We start from the raw sequence: 18,053 nt of genomic DNA, 5'->3' as shown, positions 1-18,053 counted from the left end.
AAACTTTCAGCAACTAGAAAGGTTCATTATTTTGAAAGGGGGAACCGTTATTCTCAATGGATCGTTTTAATTTCTTTCTAACATATTTCAGGCAACATAAACTTGATGCATTAACGTTAAATTTAATTCACGATACAGATGGCTTCATTGGTGTATGCTGAAAGTGACATTAAAGCCATCTTTAAAAAAAAATAGTCCCCCTCTTTAGAAAATGGTAGCCTATGTCTCTTGGTTGTCTGAATAAGGTTATTGTAACCCCACTATATGCAATTGCAGGCGAAGAGAAAGAAAGAAAGCTGCACGAGCAAAATAAGGATTTTCATATTCCACTTTGTTTTGTATATTGAAAAATGGTCATTTGATGTTAAACGTGTTTTTTGTAGTCTCGGTACAAACATGTCAGATGTTTGTGTTAATGAAAAATTGATTCGGGATTCTACTTATGTGTCAAAACTTTAAATAAATATAAATAATGATGATACTGTTAATAGGCCTACTAACAATAATAACGTTTATACAATTAATTGGAAAATACCCAAAAGGCTTGTTTGTTACATTTAACTACATATCATAAAATAAATACATATATATTTATATATTTAATTAAAAAGAGTACCGGTACGCAATATAGAGACGACCTTAGGACAAATTGAAAATACAAGTAGCGTATGTGGATGTTAAAAGTATATTTAAAAACATTACATGTCCAATTTACGTACTGTAGTGAACAAAGCGTACATATTCGGTTTGTATTACTTTGTGTGAAAACAAACAGTGAGCTCTATACCCAAAACTTTCGGTATTTCAGTGTGTTTTACCGAAAATAGTTTTTTACCATTTTGTTGCAAAGTCGAAGTGGTACACAAACATAATCCCCTAAAATATGGAAATTCGGTGAGCACACATTCCCCCTTAAATCGATCGGTGCAATCAGTCAATTAAGGAAATGTAGGCTATTGAAGACAGGGAGTAATATGCAGATGATGTTCCTCCCTGTGAAAAGCAGACGAAAACCGATCGAATATCATCTAGAAATACGAGGTAACAGTTTCAAAAGATAACTAACTTATGCCGGGTTTTACTAATGACAGGAAACCGCTGAAAAGCAGCTCCGTTTTGCATGCGTCAAGCTCTGGGCAAACATTTATTTAAAAAGCGAAGTTGTATATTTGTCTTCTAACTATTAATCCTGTATAAATACGTTTCTAAAATATGAAGAGTTATTTCGTTCCAGATGTTGTTTATGTTATGTGTAATAAGAGGTATTGATGTCGAGACACCATATTGTTTAAAATAAATGGTTCTTCGGCTCATGGCTTTACTTTCCAGTGGGTTATCAATCCTATACCTTTTATGGGCGTTAAAACTGACAAAAAAAATAGCAAAAGCTGCACTAGTAGTATTCTGAGAAAAAAATAATACAAGTTTGCAAATACTCTACATAAAAGACAAATGCCGAATTGCTTGCTTAAGTACCTCTCTTTATCTTCAGTTCTGCTGCTGGGCTATAATAGCATGACCATAAAAAACTATGAAAACAAAATTTTAAAAAGAAAATTCTGTTCTGAGCTTAAACCATAAGTCATAATTTAATTTTTTTGAAATTAAGAACAACACATATAAATGTATGACAGGAAAACGATAGGTTACAGAGGTAACCCCGGTTCCCTGAAAGAGAAGATGACTGCCAAAACTGTACTTTTGGGATATGCCTGCTTGTCAGGTATTTGTTGAGCATTTTTATATCAAACCTGCCGATATGCCCCTCCGTGGAGTGACGTCCTCGGTCCTGCCTCCTGCCTCCTGCAGTCACTGCACGGAGACTTCAGCCTCTTTTGCATTGAACCCGCAAATGTGAGTGATGCGACCTCTTAAGGTTGTCAGTAATTTCCCAAAACAATACTTTTGGGAAAGTATACCAAAGCCGTTGCGAGGGAGAATGAGTGGACAGCATATGAGGGACATCTCTCTACCGCCATCTAGTGTTGGTGGTGTGAGCGTGCAATCTCAAGTACCATGGTGCCTATTAAAGGCATATAGGGATCTACAACCTTAAGTCAGTATAACCTGGTAAATGTATGCAAAGTAGCCCAGCTAGCGCAGTACAAATATCAGTCAATGAGGCCCCTCTAAAGAGGGCCCATGACGTAGCCACACCTCTGGTTGAGTGTGCGGCCACCCTCCCAGGTGGGGGTAGGCTGGCATTAGCATACGCAGTCGAAATGGGACAGTCGCTGCTTAGAGAGGGTTTGACCTCAGGTCCGTTCACCATGACAGACGAAGAGCTGGTCAGACTGACACAGCGCTCTCGTTCTATCCACATAGCATCTCAATGCCCGGACCGGGCAGAGGGAATTCAATCTCCTCTCCAACTCCTCTGCAAAGGGAGGGGGATAAAAAGCCACTGACTGATTCAAGTGAAAAGCTGTAATCACCTTAGGGAGAAAAGCAGGTTTCGTGCGCAACGATACCGTTTCCATTGTGCCAAATACGAATACAGGAACTGTGCACTGACAGTGCCTCTAACTCACTGACCCACTTAGCGAAGGTGATAGTTAATAGAAAGGCTGTCTTCATAGATACTTCAATTCTATGGAATGTATGGGCTCAAACGGGGCCCTAGTGAGAGCCTCCAGTACCACATCTAGACTCCATTCATAAAGAACATAAGAACATAAGGAAGTTTACAAATGAGAGGAGGCCATGTGGCCCATCTTGCTCGTTTGGTTGTCAGAAGCTTATTGATCTCAGAATCTCATCAAGCAGCTTCTTGAAGGATCCCAGGGTGTCAGCTTCAATAACATTACTGGGGAGTTGGTTCCAGACAATCACAATTCTCTGTGTAAAAAAGTGCCTCCTATTTTCTGATCTGAATGCCCCTATATCTAATCTCCATTTGTGACCCCTGGTCCTTGTTTCTTTTTTCAGGTCAAAAAAGTCCCCCTGGGTCGACATTGTCATTCAGGGAGGACATAACCGCCGAGCACCCTTTAGAAAATGGGTCGCCAGTATATGAGGGCTACTGAGTTAATGGGAACATGGCATAGAGATATGACTTCTAGGTACACTTTCAATGTAGAGGGGGATTTACCTGCCAGAAACTGTAAAATAACTGCTATAGGGCAACAAACGGGATCATGGCCTCCGGCCATGCACCAATTTTGAAAATATTTCCACTTGTAGGCATACAACGCTCTTGTGGAAGAAGCCCTAGTGTTCTGCAGTGTACTCACTAGTGCATCTGAGAGCCCTAAGGCGGACTGACAGTCCCGTTCAGGGGCCAGACCCACAGCTGGAGTCTGCTCAGTTCTGGGTGTCAGAGGGTGAATTTCGCCTGGCAGAGGAAATCCATGCACAGCAGGTTCTTCCAGGGCTTGCCTTGTAGCAGCTGGCAGAGGTTCGAAAACCATCTGGGGGCCACCAGGAGAACTGTCGCCTCGTCTCTCCTGACCTTCTCGAGGAAGGCAGGGAGCAGCGGTATAGGCGGGAAAGCGTACAAAACTCTTTGGGCTATTCGTGCGCTAGGGCGTCTACGCCTAGTGGACCTATGTAGCTGCAGAGGGAGAACCACAGGGGGCAATGTGTCGTCTCTGCCGTGGCAAAGAGGTTGACCTGGGCTTCCCCGAAGCATTCCCTTTCGGGCTGCGCCACCTGAGGGTGCAGTCGCCATTCTGACGGATGAGGATCCTCCCTGGAGAGGAGGTCCGCTGCCCAGTTCACCACTCCCGGGAGGTGTACCGCCCGGAGGGACAGGAAGTGTCTCTGTGCCCAGATCAGCAGCCGAAGGTTTATGCGGTGTAACCCCGGACCGCCCTCCCTAGTAGTTCATGTACGCAACTACTGACACATTGTCCATGCGGATGGCTGACGAAGCTGTGGCCATCAGACCCAGTAATATTTGGCACAATACTAATTGTACTGTGGACACTTGTTGAAAAAGGACCAGACAGTTGAGAATGGCAGCTACTCTGTCGTCCGAGAAAGCTCTTAAAGAGTCAATCACACAATATACTCACCCCATCTACCTGTTCGTGAAAGGCAAAAGAGACTGACGTCTACATGAAGTGACTATTTATTACCTCGGGAGGCGGGACCGAGGACATCACTCCACAGAGGGGCCTATCGGCAGCTTTGATATAAATTCTCAGCAAATACCTGACAAGCAGGCATATCCCAAAAGTATTGTTTTGGCATTCATCTTCGAATTGAAAGGGAACAACTTCCACTCAAAACTAATTGAAGTCCAATGAGATGTAGGTGTATTGTACATACATTTCAATTTGACTGTAAGTAAAACATGACAATCAGGGATGCTGTCTTCAGGTTTGTGAGCAAAAATGCTCTTGGTAAATTTCACTGATTTTCTTTTCTCAAACTGGCTAATGTGTCATGAAATTACTATGGCAACTGGTGATGCAGTGCTTTAGTTGAGTATTCAAAAGCAATGGGAGTAGAATGACCTTGATAAAACTGCCAGAATGTACCTTTACCCTCTATAGCCTGGTAATGCTAACACATTTAATTTCACTTAATATACATGGCTTTGTTCTGTTTGGATGCTAAATTTTGTTTACATATTAAATGCAAGTCTAAATTGTATCAAACTTTTTAATTTGTACTCTGCCGAGGGCAACCAAATGCATATGTATTATTATTTATTATTATTTGTTTATTTTGCAGACGCCTTTATCCAAGGCGGCTTACAGAGACTAGGGTGTGTGAACTATGCATCAGCTGCAGAGTCACTTACAATTACATCTCACCCAAAAGACGGAGCACAAGGAGGTTAAGTGACTTGCATACCGGATACAGTATACATTATTTAGTTACATTGTTTACCGTCAAATAAGAATGATTTGATTGCGCAGCAGATTCCCCAGTTAGATGATGAGCTGATAATATCTCTTCAGCCAAAGAAGCAAGCACGGTAATTTAAGAGTAGGCCTTCCGTTACCATAACACTATGTAACACAATTTTTGTTCCTGGGTAGTAAGTGTTATTTCCTAATTGCTTATGCCTCAAAAGTATAGAAAATGGCTATCATTCCCCACAAACTTTGCTTTTGTGACCAGGACAGTGATTTTTTGAAATTTACCTATTTCCAATGAGAAAACGGGCGAATTTGTGTCTTTTCGTTCACATAAAGTCAGAAAAAAACAACTTATGAATCCAAATTAACATGTATTTATACTAAAGTAATACAAAAATGACTACAAAAGATTTAGAAGTGAGTAGTTTTTCGAGATTTACGATTATACTGTAAATCACTTTCACGAATCAGCCCCCAAATGTAGTCTCCCATCATGTTCTCGTTATACTGTCCTTGGTAGCGGCGTTCAAAGTCCAGTATATCCTGGTGGAAGCGCTCGCCTTGCTCCTCCGAGTACGCTCCCATGTTCTCCTTGAATTTATCAAGATGAGCATCAAGGATATGGACTTTGAGGGACATCCTACAGCCCATTGTGCCGTAGTTCTTCACCAGAGTCTCAACCAGCTCCACATAGTTTTCGGCCTTGTGATTGCCCAGGAAGCCCCGAACCACTGCAACAAAGCTGTTCCAAGCCGCTTTCTCCTTACTAGTGAGCTTCTTGGGGAATTCATTGCACTCCAGGATCTTCTTTATCTTTGGTCCGACGAAGACACCGGCTTTGACCTTTGCCTCAGACAGCTTAGGGAAGAAGTCTTGAAGGTACTTGAAGGCTGCCGACTCCTTATCTAGAGCTCTGACAAATTGTTTCATAAAGCCCAATTTGATGTGCAGTGGTGGCATCAGCACCTTCCGGGGGTCCACCAGTGGCTCCCACTTGACGGTGTTCCTCCCCACAGAGAACTCGGTCCGCTGTGGCCAGTCCCGCCTGTGGTAGTGCGCCTTGGTGTCCCTGCTGTCCCAAAGGCAAAGATAGCAGGGAAACTTGGTAAAACCGCCTTGGAGACCCATCAGGAATGCCACCATTTTGAAGTCTCCTATGACCTCTCAGCCGTACTCATCATACTTCAAGGCGTCCAGCAAGGTCTTGATGCTGTTGTAATCCTCTTTGAGGTGCACCGAGTGAGCCAGGGGAAGAAACGGGTACTTGTTACCATAATGGAGCAGCACGGCTTTGAGGCTCTTGGATGAGCTGTCAATGAAGAGGCGCCACTCATTCTGGTTACAGGCGATTCCGATTGCCTCGAACAGACTGGTCACATTGTGGCAGAAGCAGAGCCCATCTTGACGGGTGAAGAAGCTGGAAAAAGGTTGGTGACGCTTCCTCTGATCTGTGACTTGCACACTTTCATCCAACAAGTTCCACTGCTTGAGCCTAGACGTCAAAAGCTCGGCATTGGACTTGGTGAGACCAAGATCTCTAATCAAGTCGTTGAGGTCTTTTTGGTTGGGGTAGTATGGGTTTCTCTCCTCAGCTCCACCTCTGAAACTGTTATCTGGATCTACAACGTTTTCCTTGCTCTCTGACTTGCTGCTCTCTTTTAAAGACGGCTGCTCTCTCTCTCCGGAGGAGTGGGTACGGGGAGCTCATGGCATTGTGGCACCGGGGCGATGGATGAAGGAAGGTCCGGATACGTGATAGCAGGTGCATTCTTGCCAGTCCGACGTTTGGAAGGGTCCACCATGCAGAAGTAGCAGTTGCTTGAGTGGTCAGTGGGTTCCCGCCAGATTCTTGGGATAGCGAACTTCATGGCTCTCTTTTCCCCTCTGTACCATCCTACAAAAATACATTTATTTCACCCATGACTAATGTGTAAGAGATTCTCGCAACATTTTTCATATATATTTTTTCAATAACATTGAAAATTGTAAAACATTTTAAAATTAAAAACTTTTACAATTTTAAAAATTTTAACATTTTATAACATAAAATTCCGAGCAACAATTGTCCATCTTTCCTTCCAGAGTTTTTTTGCAGTGCTCGCAGGTGAAATGAGGTGCCCAGGGTTTGTCTTGATCCCCGACAGGCATGCCGAAATATGCCTTGTAGGCCTCACACATCTTAGCAGATGCTTCCATGGAGTACTTTTTTGCTCTTGTCTTAATAAATTGGCCGCAGACATAGCAAAATGCGTCTGCCGGATGCTTGCAGCCTCTTGATGCCATCTCAGAAAAATGCAGATATGTATCCACTTAGGCAGCTGGAACTAAACTGAACTGGTGGGCTTAAGGCCCCTGTATTTATACTACTATTTATATTACTGGAAAGTTCTAGAAAGTTCTAGAAGTTACTCCAAGTTTACTCAGCACTGAATCTATCTGGAATGTTCTGGAAAATAGGTAAATTTCAAAATATCACTGTCCTGGTCACAAAAGCAAAGTTTGTGGGGAATAATAGCCATTTTCTATACTTTTGAGGCATAAGCAATTAGGAAATAACACTTACTACCCAGGAACAAAAAATAAATAAAAATTTGTTACACAGTGGAAAAACAGAAATGTAGCATGAGTTTTGTACTAAAGCAGGGTCACTCACTAAAGGCACTCACTAAATTTAGTTCTCAAATTGTGCCAATGAAAATATCTAAAATATATGACAAAGTGCTTGCTGTGGTGTATTTAATACAGTGAATATAGCACAACGAACTCAGTTTGCTTTTACTGAAAAATAATGGTAACGTAATCATAAGAGCTGTCTGTGTTACATGCTGTCAGATCAGAATTTCACAAACACTGAGCATGGGAGCTGCAGCATGCTATTTCCTATATTGCAACTCTACACAATTAAAGGTGCGGTCACCAATTCCATACAAAACCTTTGCAAAATATTTTAAATATAAACATGCTGAGTTAATTGCAGTCATCAGCTGCATTAACCGTTCAGCAGAATGAGGCGACAAACAAGTGAGTGCAGACACAGCAAACCTTGATGAAATGGGGTTGGTATAGTAAAAGCCTGATTTTCAAAAGGGGCAGATGGAAAAACAGGTTGTAAAACACCTTTGCGACTCCAGATAAGTTGCAAAATGTAGGCTATTTTCAAAAGTCGTTTAAATCAGTGGCGCAAATTAATTTTAGGCTTTGTGCTTTTTTGAAAATACACTCGTATTACAAGTATTACAAAAGGTGCAAAACACCAAAATACACTCGTGAATTAAAACATGCCTCCCTCTCATGTTTTATTTAAACTGCGAACGCTGACAGGGCTACTGAACTGTAATCTACAATGGAGAATATTGAAGCGCTTCCCATTCTTTGTCTGCAGCACGAGAGGGAAGGGAGGAGGAAAAAACGACCCTACACTAAACCCAGAATATATCGTTCCCGCCAGACATTTCTAGATCTAACTATAAAACAAGTTATGCGTAGATGGATTGGATATAGGCACTATAACAGAGCTGTGTGATCTGCTTAAGTTTGATTTAGAATCACAAACAGTCCGTAGTTACGCTATACCTGTACCTGTAAAGGTTACAGTAGCCATTCATTTTCAGGCAACGTGTGGCATTCAGACAACATGGGGATAGATCAGGCATCTGTCAGTCTTCTATGTCAACGATACTGACTGATGTCACAGATGCACGTTTCCGTAGGGCAAGGGTATACACTATTTCCAATTGCGGATGTGGAACAAAACAGAACCAAACACAAATGTTATTAGTTGTCTGGCTTCCCAAACGTGCTAGGTGTAATAGATTGCACACATGTTGCAATATCCCCAGATTCAAGGAATGAAAACATCATAATTATTTAACTTTAACTAAGTGTTATGTGATGCTCAATGTATTATCACGGATGTAGTTACTAAGTACCCTGGCTCATGCAACGACTCATTTATCGCGGAGAACAGTGCCTATAGGCTGGCTAATTTTAGAAAATATATTAAATACATAATTAACATATGAACATTCGAAAACATGTAACAAACGCTTATTAATATTTAACATTTTAATTATGATTTTTCACAAACATACATAAACATTCAGATATTGCATGTAAATAATATGAATATTAATGTTGCATCAGAGAATACATTGTGATATTGAAATTAATTAAGGACTGTTTTTTTTTCTATAGGCACGCTGTATTATTATTATTATTATTATTATTATTATTATTATTATTATTATTATTTAGTCATTTAGCAGACGCTTTTATCCAAAACGACTTACAGAGACCGTGCATCACGTGCATCACAACTTTAGGTCCCAGAATCTCAGAATCTTTTTTGGACTTCATTTGACCTTTAAATTCTATGGAAGAGGTTGCGTTTATCTTTTCGGTTATATCCTTCTGTATTTTAAATTTAGCAGTGGCTCCGGACCTTTTGCCGAAAATAACAGTTGTATGTGCTAAAATATCATCGCGCAAAAGCTCAACTTGCGTGACGTATTTTTCCTTTCTTTTTTCCAATTGTTGCGACTACATGTGCCTGCCTCGTTGTTTTCCAGTTAAATGGAATTCCCGACTATTGACATGTGACTAATTGGCTTGTTAGTGACCCTGAAAATCAATTGTCGTTTCAATTAAATCAGTCATAAGTAGTAGTCACAAAGGGTGTTGCGACTAGAAATTAACCTGCCCCTGCTGAAAATCGATACGTATAATTAGTTGGCAATAAAACTCGTAGTGCAAATGCGCCTTCTGAAAATCAGGCTGTAAATGTATTAAGATCTGTCACGGTTTAGAATAAAAAGTATGAATATATATTTATATGGTGCATGATTAAACTAATATCAGCGATAATATAGGAACTCGGTAAAAACAAAGGTAAAGTCGATTTTACTTGTTTAGCTGTGTCAAGCCCACAGCTAAAATATCTCTTCCTCCTTGTCTGGCAGTGCTTTCAATGCATCCAATGGAAATTTCCAAATAAAAGCAGATGCCTGAAAACCAGCTGATCCAGGTTTTGTAGCCCAGCTAATCCAGGGCTTGTCTCTGTGTGACCTTGGGGACAGCACACTTGGCCTTTGCCCCACCCAGCTGGAGCACATTACATTTGAGAAGTTGACCAAATTCTGTTTTATTTAGATCAAGTTTTATCATTGAGGCACTGTCTTTGAATGGATGCTTCTCTAAGCCCCATACCACAATGTCATACCAGAACCAGAAGCCTTTTACTTCTATTGGTATTTTATTAGTTATGCATTAACTTTGGTTCATGTAGTGGACTCCCACAAAAATATAGTTCCCCTGACCCCAGCCCAATAACACCACCCTAACATTGGGAACACTTTCCACTTCAAACACATTTCAAGAGGTGTCGATTGCAAGCTTTTTAGGTTGTACTCATTTCAAATTCTACCCAACTTGTTTCCATTACACATAGACTTCCACATTAACCGGTATCCTTAAAAGATGTTCTTTTCATGTTTTTTATGTGCTTGCCCATTGGGCTTGGGAGTCCCAAAACTCTTGTTGGGTCCAAATATGTAAAGCATATTCTAGTATCTTCTATAGGTCCTAGTAAAATCATTTGTTCAATCAATCAGTCAATAAAGCAATAAATCAATTATCTAAAAAGTGTTTCAAAGATATGTTTTTTTTATCAATCCATTTAAATGTTTACTGTCTTCTTCTTGGATTCAAAAATATACTTACACTGTTTATGAAATAAGTAATATAGTAAGTGTTGCCTCACAGAACAGTGTTTTTTTCTTCTTCTGATGTGAATGCAGAATATTGCTGAATCTCTGAGGAATGCACTTTTGTATCTGTTTTATGCAGCAAATCATCTGGGCTAGTTGTGACTGATAGTGGAAAATGCCCTATTTGTCTTTACAGCGCTACTGATAAAGGCCATCATCCCAGCATGTTCATGATGCTCACTGATTCAAATAATAAGTGTTCCATTTTTACAGTGGTTAACAATTTACAATACATTTTCATCTCCATTTTTCAATTTGAAATACCTAATTTGAATGCCGCTTCACAACTGAGTTACCTATGAGGTATAACAGGACGGAGGCTGGGTGCGAAAAGGTGATCTTGCATACCGCAAGAGAGCGTCTTAACCACAATGCAAAAGAGCCAGGCTCATGGAGCTTTTGACCTCATCTCATCACACTGACAGGGGCAGAATCTGGAGCGGCGGTGTATCACACAACACTGCCCGTTACACAGGCAAGGGCCCTTCCTGGTCTTTGCCTAGTCTCTCCTAGCACCTGACCTTGACGGAGCAGCACAAAGGCTGATGCAGAGCTTCCCATCGGTCCAAGATCGTCAACTTATTGCGAATGGTACTTTAACCATGCTTGCAAGATTCACACTGCATTCCAAGCAGAGGTGCTTGAGCTTCTAAGAACTCTAAATTGAATACATTTCCTGTGCCAAAATGATAAGCATGTATCCAACATCATAAATAAGGTAATTCAATTTGTTTTTTCCAAATCTCAATTCTTAGCAATTATGCTGTTTTGAGAAGAGTACATCCATTATGTAACAAAACAATATTTTCTGCCTGCATCATACGACCACAGCAAAATAAAGAATGTTGGATAAATATTTGTATTTTAACATTATAATATATTTAAAGTTCATATTTCTGTCACAAAATGCAGTTTTTCATTATTTGTACGAGGAATTTATAATCAGTAAAGGGATGCAAGCATGTGCTTCAATTTCAGTAAAAATGAGGCCAAATTCCTTTTTTTTTCTGTACATAAAATTCTTTGCTTTCAGTCTTTTCTGAACCAGAGACTGATCGCATTACAATGTTGTCCAAAAAAAACCAGTTTGTTCTCAAACTTTCTTTTTGGAGAACGTCCCAAGAAAATAGAAGTGAACTCCAGTGCTAATAGATCTAAACATTGACAACACTGCAGTGAGAAAGGAGACCATTTGTCATGTGTGTGAGGGTAGTACACAGACTTTGGTCCTGATCTCCTTGTACATTTTACTTCAGAATTTTGATTGAGTTTTTCTGAAGTTATGAACAAACATGTAATGCCTGAAAACTGTCACGAACATTATGATCCTGAAGTATGCTGGAGGGTAGTTCTAGGGAAAAAAACATGCTGTTGAGTGTTAGTACCAAACTGCCCTCTGCAAATAAAGGAGGTAACGTGCTTAAGGCAATGGTTACATTTCTGTGCAGGCCTGTCCAGTCAAGTTTGCACACAGGATAGCTTTTATATTTCACAAGACCTTACTTTGCAAGTCGTCTCAAAAGAGCAGTTGTACCCCAGAAGATTATTTTCTAGGAAAGAACAACGGGGAGTGATACATTTATTGCCTGTCTGACTCCTTGTTTACTAAATATACTGGTGTCCCTGAATAGATAATTATCCCTACTTTTAAATAAAATGTTATCTACTACCAATATAGAATTACTGGGTGGGATATTTATTCTTTCATTTACTGTACTGAAACAGGTTTTTTTATTTGCATATATTCGAATTGCAAACTGATATCTATTCAGGGATACCAAGAAACTTAGTAAGCAATCGGTCTACAATTAACAAAAATGTATAAATGTAAAAAATAAAATATTTGGCATTCAGTTACATTGGGTCCTTTTGTATCAGTGATGCAAGGGCAAATTTTAGGAAAGAAATAACATTTTTTATGATGTACACCTAGGAAGAAACAACTTAGATTCATACAGAAGTAGATGTTTATATTTCAGTTAAAATTGTTTTATTCCTTTTGAAAATGTTGCCTTGCACTTGCTAAATTAGCCATAAACTTATATGTCATTAGTTTCAGATTTTACCATGTTGTTTCAGTTTTATAAAGTTCCTACATGTATCATTATGCATATGTACGACCTAAATAAACCATGCTGTGCAAACTAAACTCACACATGGACCGGGTGGAATACATTGACACAGTAATGAATTGATTTATTTGACAAAGTTGACCGCTGTGAATCTGAATCCACACAAATCTACACTTAAGTCCAAAACATATACTAAGAAAAAATAACAGACAAAAAAGATTGATAAAAAGATAATCTGCAATTTAACCAGATAGGAGGAGCAGCCCCAGCCATTAGGGCCTTTGAAAACAACCAAGAAGAATACAAGAGGTCAACTTCTGAGAAGCAGGAAAAAGCGCCCTCTGTTGGTACATAGAGGTATTTACTGCTATTATAAAATGTGTATGTTTGTACAGCTATGACCAAAAGTTTTGCATCACCTAGAATTTTAGGATTGAAAAAAAACTATATGAACATAATTTAGACCTGTAATTTAACATCATGTAATCAAATAAACTACAAAATTATATCGCAAAAGTCTACAGGAAGCTAGAATAGCAGTAGTATTTCATGTTAGATTTCGAAATGTCACATTTTTCAATTTTTGTCAGTTTTTCATAAAGTACATGGAAAACTGTAAAGCAGTATGCCATTTAATATGTTAACATAACATTATTCAGCAGGTTTCATTTAACTTTCTGACCCTTTATTCCTCTAGCAAAAAAAGATTTCAACACATTTCTTGCTGCTTAGATTTTTTATTGTAGGAGAAACTCTTCTTTTTAAACCTTCAAAAACAAGTGATTTTTGGAATGATAACTATCCATCTTTGGATTTGAGCCTCCAGAAGTAGGAATACAAGCCCATTTAATCCACAGTGATACCTAGTAAATTCCCTTTACTATGTCAAAATCTTACCTTGGAATTGTATGAACTGATAATGAGACAAATGCAGGTTTCTAAAACGTCGGAGATTTTTTACTATAGGTATGCTCTTTTATTGCCAAAACATCAACGCTTTTGAAATGAGGTAAACAATAGTCATACTTTTTCACATGGGTAGAATGAGACATCTCCTTCCATGATATATAAAGGGTCCTGTCCAACACAGCAAACAGAATAAGCATGGGATGTAAAAACAGCTCTCTTCTTTTGTTATCTTTGATTAAAAGAACAATGAAAATGGTTCCAGTTTCTCTGGGAAAATCACCATGGAAGACTTCCCCAGTGCCTGGTGCTTTTTCTTTTAGCAGATGAAGGACTGAACTGTAAACTGTTTTAAAAAAAACCTGATTGGAGAATGATCACCTTTAAAGGGTTACTTAAGTGTGTTTCTGAGCTATTAGCTGCATTGAACGCCTCCAAATTTCACAATAGGTGTCTACAATGAAGGGCAGAGTCATGTTATACTCAATTTGTAACACACCTCTGTGGCTAGGCAGTGCATGAGGGGTTGAACTTATATGTAGGATAAGCAGAAGATGTGATATCTACAAAATGGGCCAAGTTATATACAAAAAAGTCAGTCTGGCAATGATGGAATAGTAAAGCATAGAAAAGTGTAATGCAGCATAGTGAAAGCATGGTAAACTATGCTAAGTGCATAGTACAGTGGAAGCATGGTAAAACAGCAAAAGTACTGTGTACAAAATACAGTGGTTTAATTTTATACATAACTGTATGCTGCATCTTCAACAAGCACATTTTATAACTGTTATCATAATAAATAACATAGAAATGGTTAGCATGTTGCACGTGGCACATGGTAAGCCAGTTTCACACAAACAGCTTAAGATAAAGAAGCCTTGTCTGTTGTGAACAGTTTTTAATTGAAATCTATAGCAGGTATACATAACGAGGTACCATACAATGTTCCACAATAGTGCTAAATAAATTCCTTGCTGTCTATTTACTAAAGTATTGCTAGTCAATAGTTCCTCTGTTCACTATATTTTTCAGAAAGCAGATCTGGTTGACAGATCCCATGAAACCTGCTTGCCACATTGTTAATTCACAGCAAGGTTGGGGGATAAGTAATTTGTTTTTTAAAGAGCCAGATATTTTTGTATGTGATGTTTTGGAGGGAAAAAATATTTCAGTCTCATGGGATAGATGTGGAAATCAAATTTTGACCTGACTTCATTCCTAGGGCTTGTGATGTTTTTAAAATCTGCATTGACTATCAAGTTGATGTTATATACATCAGAGATGTATAGTAAAGCATATTAAGAAGTATGGCAAATCATGGTAAACGCATAGTATTACCTTGGGAAAATCATGGAAGAAACATGAATACACTTTTATAAGGGTAGTAGCTACATGTATAAAAAAAGACGTTTAGCTTGTTTGAACTCTGCTACATTGTGTTTCACACAGATCTGTTTATCAAGAAAGATAGCCACACATTAAAATGTTGTTTTGTATGTAGTGCTAGAGTGTTTAGAGCTATCCAGAAAAATAACTGTAATAGCTGTGGCAATACCCCAGACTCCCCATAAAGTTCAGTACTGCCCTTATAAAAGATTACTAATGTATTTTTGTATGGTATCTTTGAAGTTTTTCCATTTTCATTGAGAGCCTTATGGCTGTGTCAGTAGCACTGAACATACTCAGCTAATATCTGTTCCCATGTGTTAATGCAGCTTAAGTAAATGCCTCTATCCTCATCTTCCAACACATATTTCTCTTTACTTGCTTAATGAAAGTTTGATATTTCAATAGGGAGAGAGAGAGGGAGATACAATTCTTCGAAATTGCAGCTGCCAATTACACTGGTGTTAAATGTAAATGGCACCACCGTTCAGCTCATTTCTGCATGCAGGCAAAACATAACAATAAGAATCTAGTTAACACCAATGGAAATCAATGCACCAGCACTAGATGGTAAATGTATGAGATTTGTTATTACAGTACAGTGTTATCCACTTGGAACGCAGAGGTAACGCATGACCAATTTGTGATAAGAACTTTCTTGATGCCAAATTATTAAGTATTTTCATAATCTAGGGGTATGCAATACCAATTGTGATGAAACGGTCTGGACATATTTTAAAGTTTTAAGACTATAGGAATCAGGGGGCATATGAAGACAACTGTCTGTATGTCATACTTATATTTTTACATACAGTGGATGTAGGTTACCTTGTGACCTAGTTTTTCATGTTACTATGGTCTAACAGGTCTAATCTTGAATGTACAGCTGTCACATGGGATGAATGTCACAGACATGCTTGTTCTGTATGAAATGGAAAGCTAAATGCATTGTTCATGACAACCAATTTCATATGCTACAGGTATTGCTGATTAGCCTAACTAAATAATAGCAACATTCATGGGTGGTAATGAAACAAAAAATATAAAAAATAGTTCCAGCCAATACAAATTAATAGAGAAGTTGGAAACTATATTAATGTTAATTTTTAAATATCAAATTATAGCACTTTTCATTGTACAATGGAAATTAAATCATTCCAGTTTTTCACAATATGTTTATAACGCCAACAGTCTCATATATTATCTATATTATAGCCCAAGTTTTTCTTATTGGGTTAATGTGCTTTTGAATTACACATTTACCTATGTTCGTTATTTTTTAATGGAATCACTTGTTGTCTTATTGTTCATAAGAGTAGCATGGAGTTAACTGTATCGCCTTTATTAAAAAACTAATATGATAAGCACGATTTGAAGAATGTTGCAAAAAAAAAACAAAACGTCAGCAAACAACATCAAAATAGTATCTATCTCTGCAAGACGCAGTTAAACGTTTTGGCATGGACTAAAACTCAAAATTGTCTCTTGTTTTGAATGTATATGCTCGTACACAACGAACATGCGTGAACACTACATTTTGTCTGTTTTGAGTAATGTACTGGATGTGTATTCCAAGTTACTTCACACACATTCTGTGGTGCCTGTTGCAGTAGGGTATGCGCCTGCGCAGTGCGCACAGGTCGTAGGTTTGCCTACGATTTGTTTGAACAGGAAGGCGGACATGTTTGTCGGGCAGGCGGAGAAATTCTGGTACTTTGTACACTTCGAAAAATAATTTGATTTAAATCTGCTTTCCCCCCTCTCAAAAACTTTAGGAACAAACAAGCTTCTTATTTCTACATCCCTTGGACCTGGAATACGAGGACTGATCATTGGTAGCAAACCAAACGAGAGGTTTAATCGAGGCTGTGTTTTTGAACTGATCAGAATTTTGCTGCAGAACATTTTTTTTTTTTTTTTGGCCAGTTCTACTTTTGCAGCTGTCAGACTCGTTTGTGGTTTTTTTTTTTTTTCTATCCACAGGACTATCAACCCAGAAAGATGCCGAAAAACGAGCATTTTAAGGGATTACTAAATGTATATTTTTAAGAACATTTTTATAATATGTGTGCGTCGGGTTTCAAAATTAACAATTTGAAAGGAGTGAAGACACTGTTGCTTGCTTTTTGATTTTTTTTTTTTGTTCCAGTGGTTGTTAATCAAACAAGCTCTGTGGAGAAGACCAACATCAGGAAGAGGTGGACTGGTGCTTTTCTTAAGATGTGGCATCTGATTATCCAGGGTCTAATTAAAGGTTGCACTGAAAAGCTGGCAGATAAAGTGCTTAGGTATATGAAGTTTCTTTGATTACAGAGGTCGGCTGTTAACTGCTACAGCTTAGTCAACCACATAGGAAGTAGATTTTTTTTTTAACTGCTGTAGAAGAAGTTGACAGCAAACATGTCTGCGGGAGAAAGTTTGGAGGCTCGGTTTGAAAAAATCGATTCCATGCTAAAGGATCCTAAATCTGAAGTCAATACAAATTGTTTACTGGTAAGTGTTTTTCTTGACAGCGTTATTGCTAACCACTGTGAACTGTACTGTTAAATCACTGTGCCTCAAATAGGAGGGGCTTGCTTGTATTTAAAATGAGGTTGGTGTGCACGCATCATTAAGGTGAACTTCTCTATGCAAAAGTACTCGCCTGAAAAAATAAAAACTAAACAGCCATTTTGCTTAAAGTGTATTATCTATTTTAAAATATTTTATTGCGGCTTATTTATTTATTGGCCATATTCATGCCGGTATCCTATTGAACTATATTAAACACATATTATGAAAGATTCGGTCATGTGAGACTGTACATCAAATGATCTAAAGCGTCAGGGATGAAAATAAGACTCCTAGTTTTTACCCATTCCATATTTTACTTAGAGCTTTATTAGCCAAAGTGTATAGGTAACAGGTGTGTTCTTTTAAACACATAGTAAAATCAGGACTGGATCAAATTGCTATGCAACGGGAATCTTATTTCTATCCCTGGTTTAAGGCGAGGATGGATATACGCCTACCAGACACGCAGAGATACCGACTTGGCAAATAAAAACAAATCAGTCACTGTCTCAACATGTCAATGAAAATCATATGAACAAGTTTACCAAATGTTAACATAT

The 18,053-nt window shown here is 38.6% G+C and overlaps 1 protein-coding gene across 1 annotated transcript in view; it reads left to right on the top strand.

The window, feature by feature from the left end:
* Positions 1-16,511: 16,511 nt before the first annotated feature.
* LOC117400355 (rho-associated protein kinase 1-like) overlaps positions 16,512-18,053 on the top strand; it is a 63,139-nt gene continuing 61,597 nt past the window's right edge. Inside the window, exon 1 of the mRNA XM_034000190.3 lies at positions 16,512-17,433. Coding sequence (XP_033856081.3) covers positions 17,341-17,433 — 93 coding nt within the window. The 5' untranslated portion in view covers positions 16,512-17,340. The remainder of the gene's footprint in view (positions 17,434-18,053) is intronic.

This window comes from Acipenser ruthenus, chromosome 4, assembly GCF_902713425.1.
Source record: "Acipenser ruthenus chromosome 4, fAciRut3.2 maternal haplotype, whole genome shotgun sequence".
In the NCBI taxonomy this organism is placed as follows: domain Eukaryota; kingdom Metazoa; phylum Chordata; class Actinopteri; order Acipenseriformes; family Acipenseridae; genus Acipenser; species Acipenser ruthenus.
Note: the sequence above shows the minus strand (reverse complement) of the source record. Positions and strands in the feature narration are given on the sequence as shown.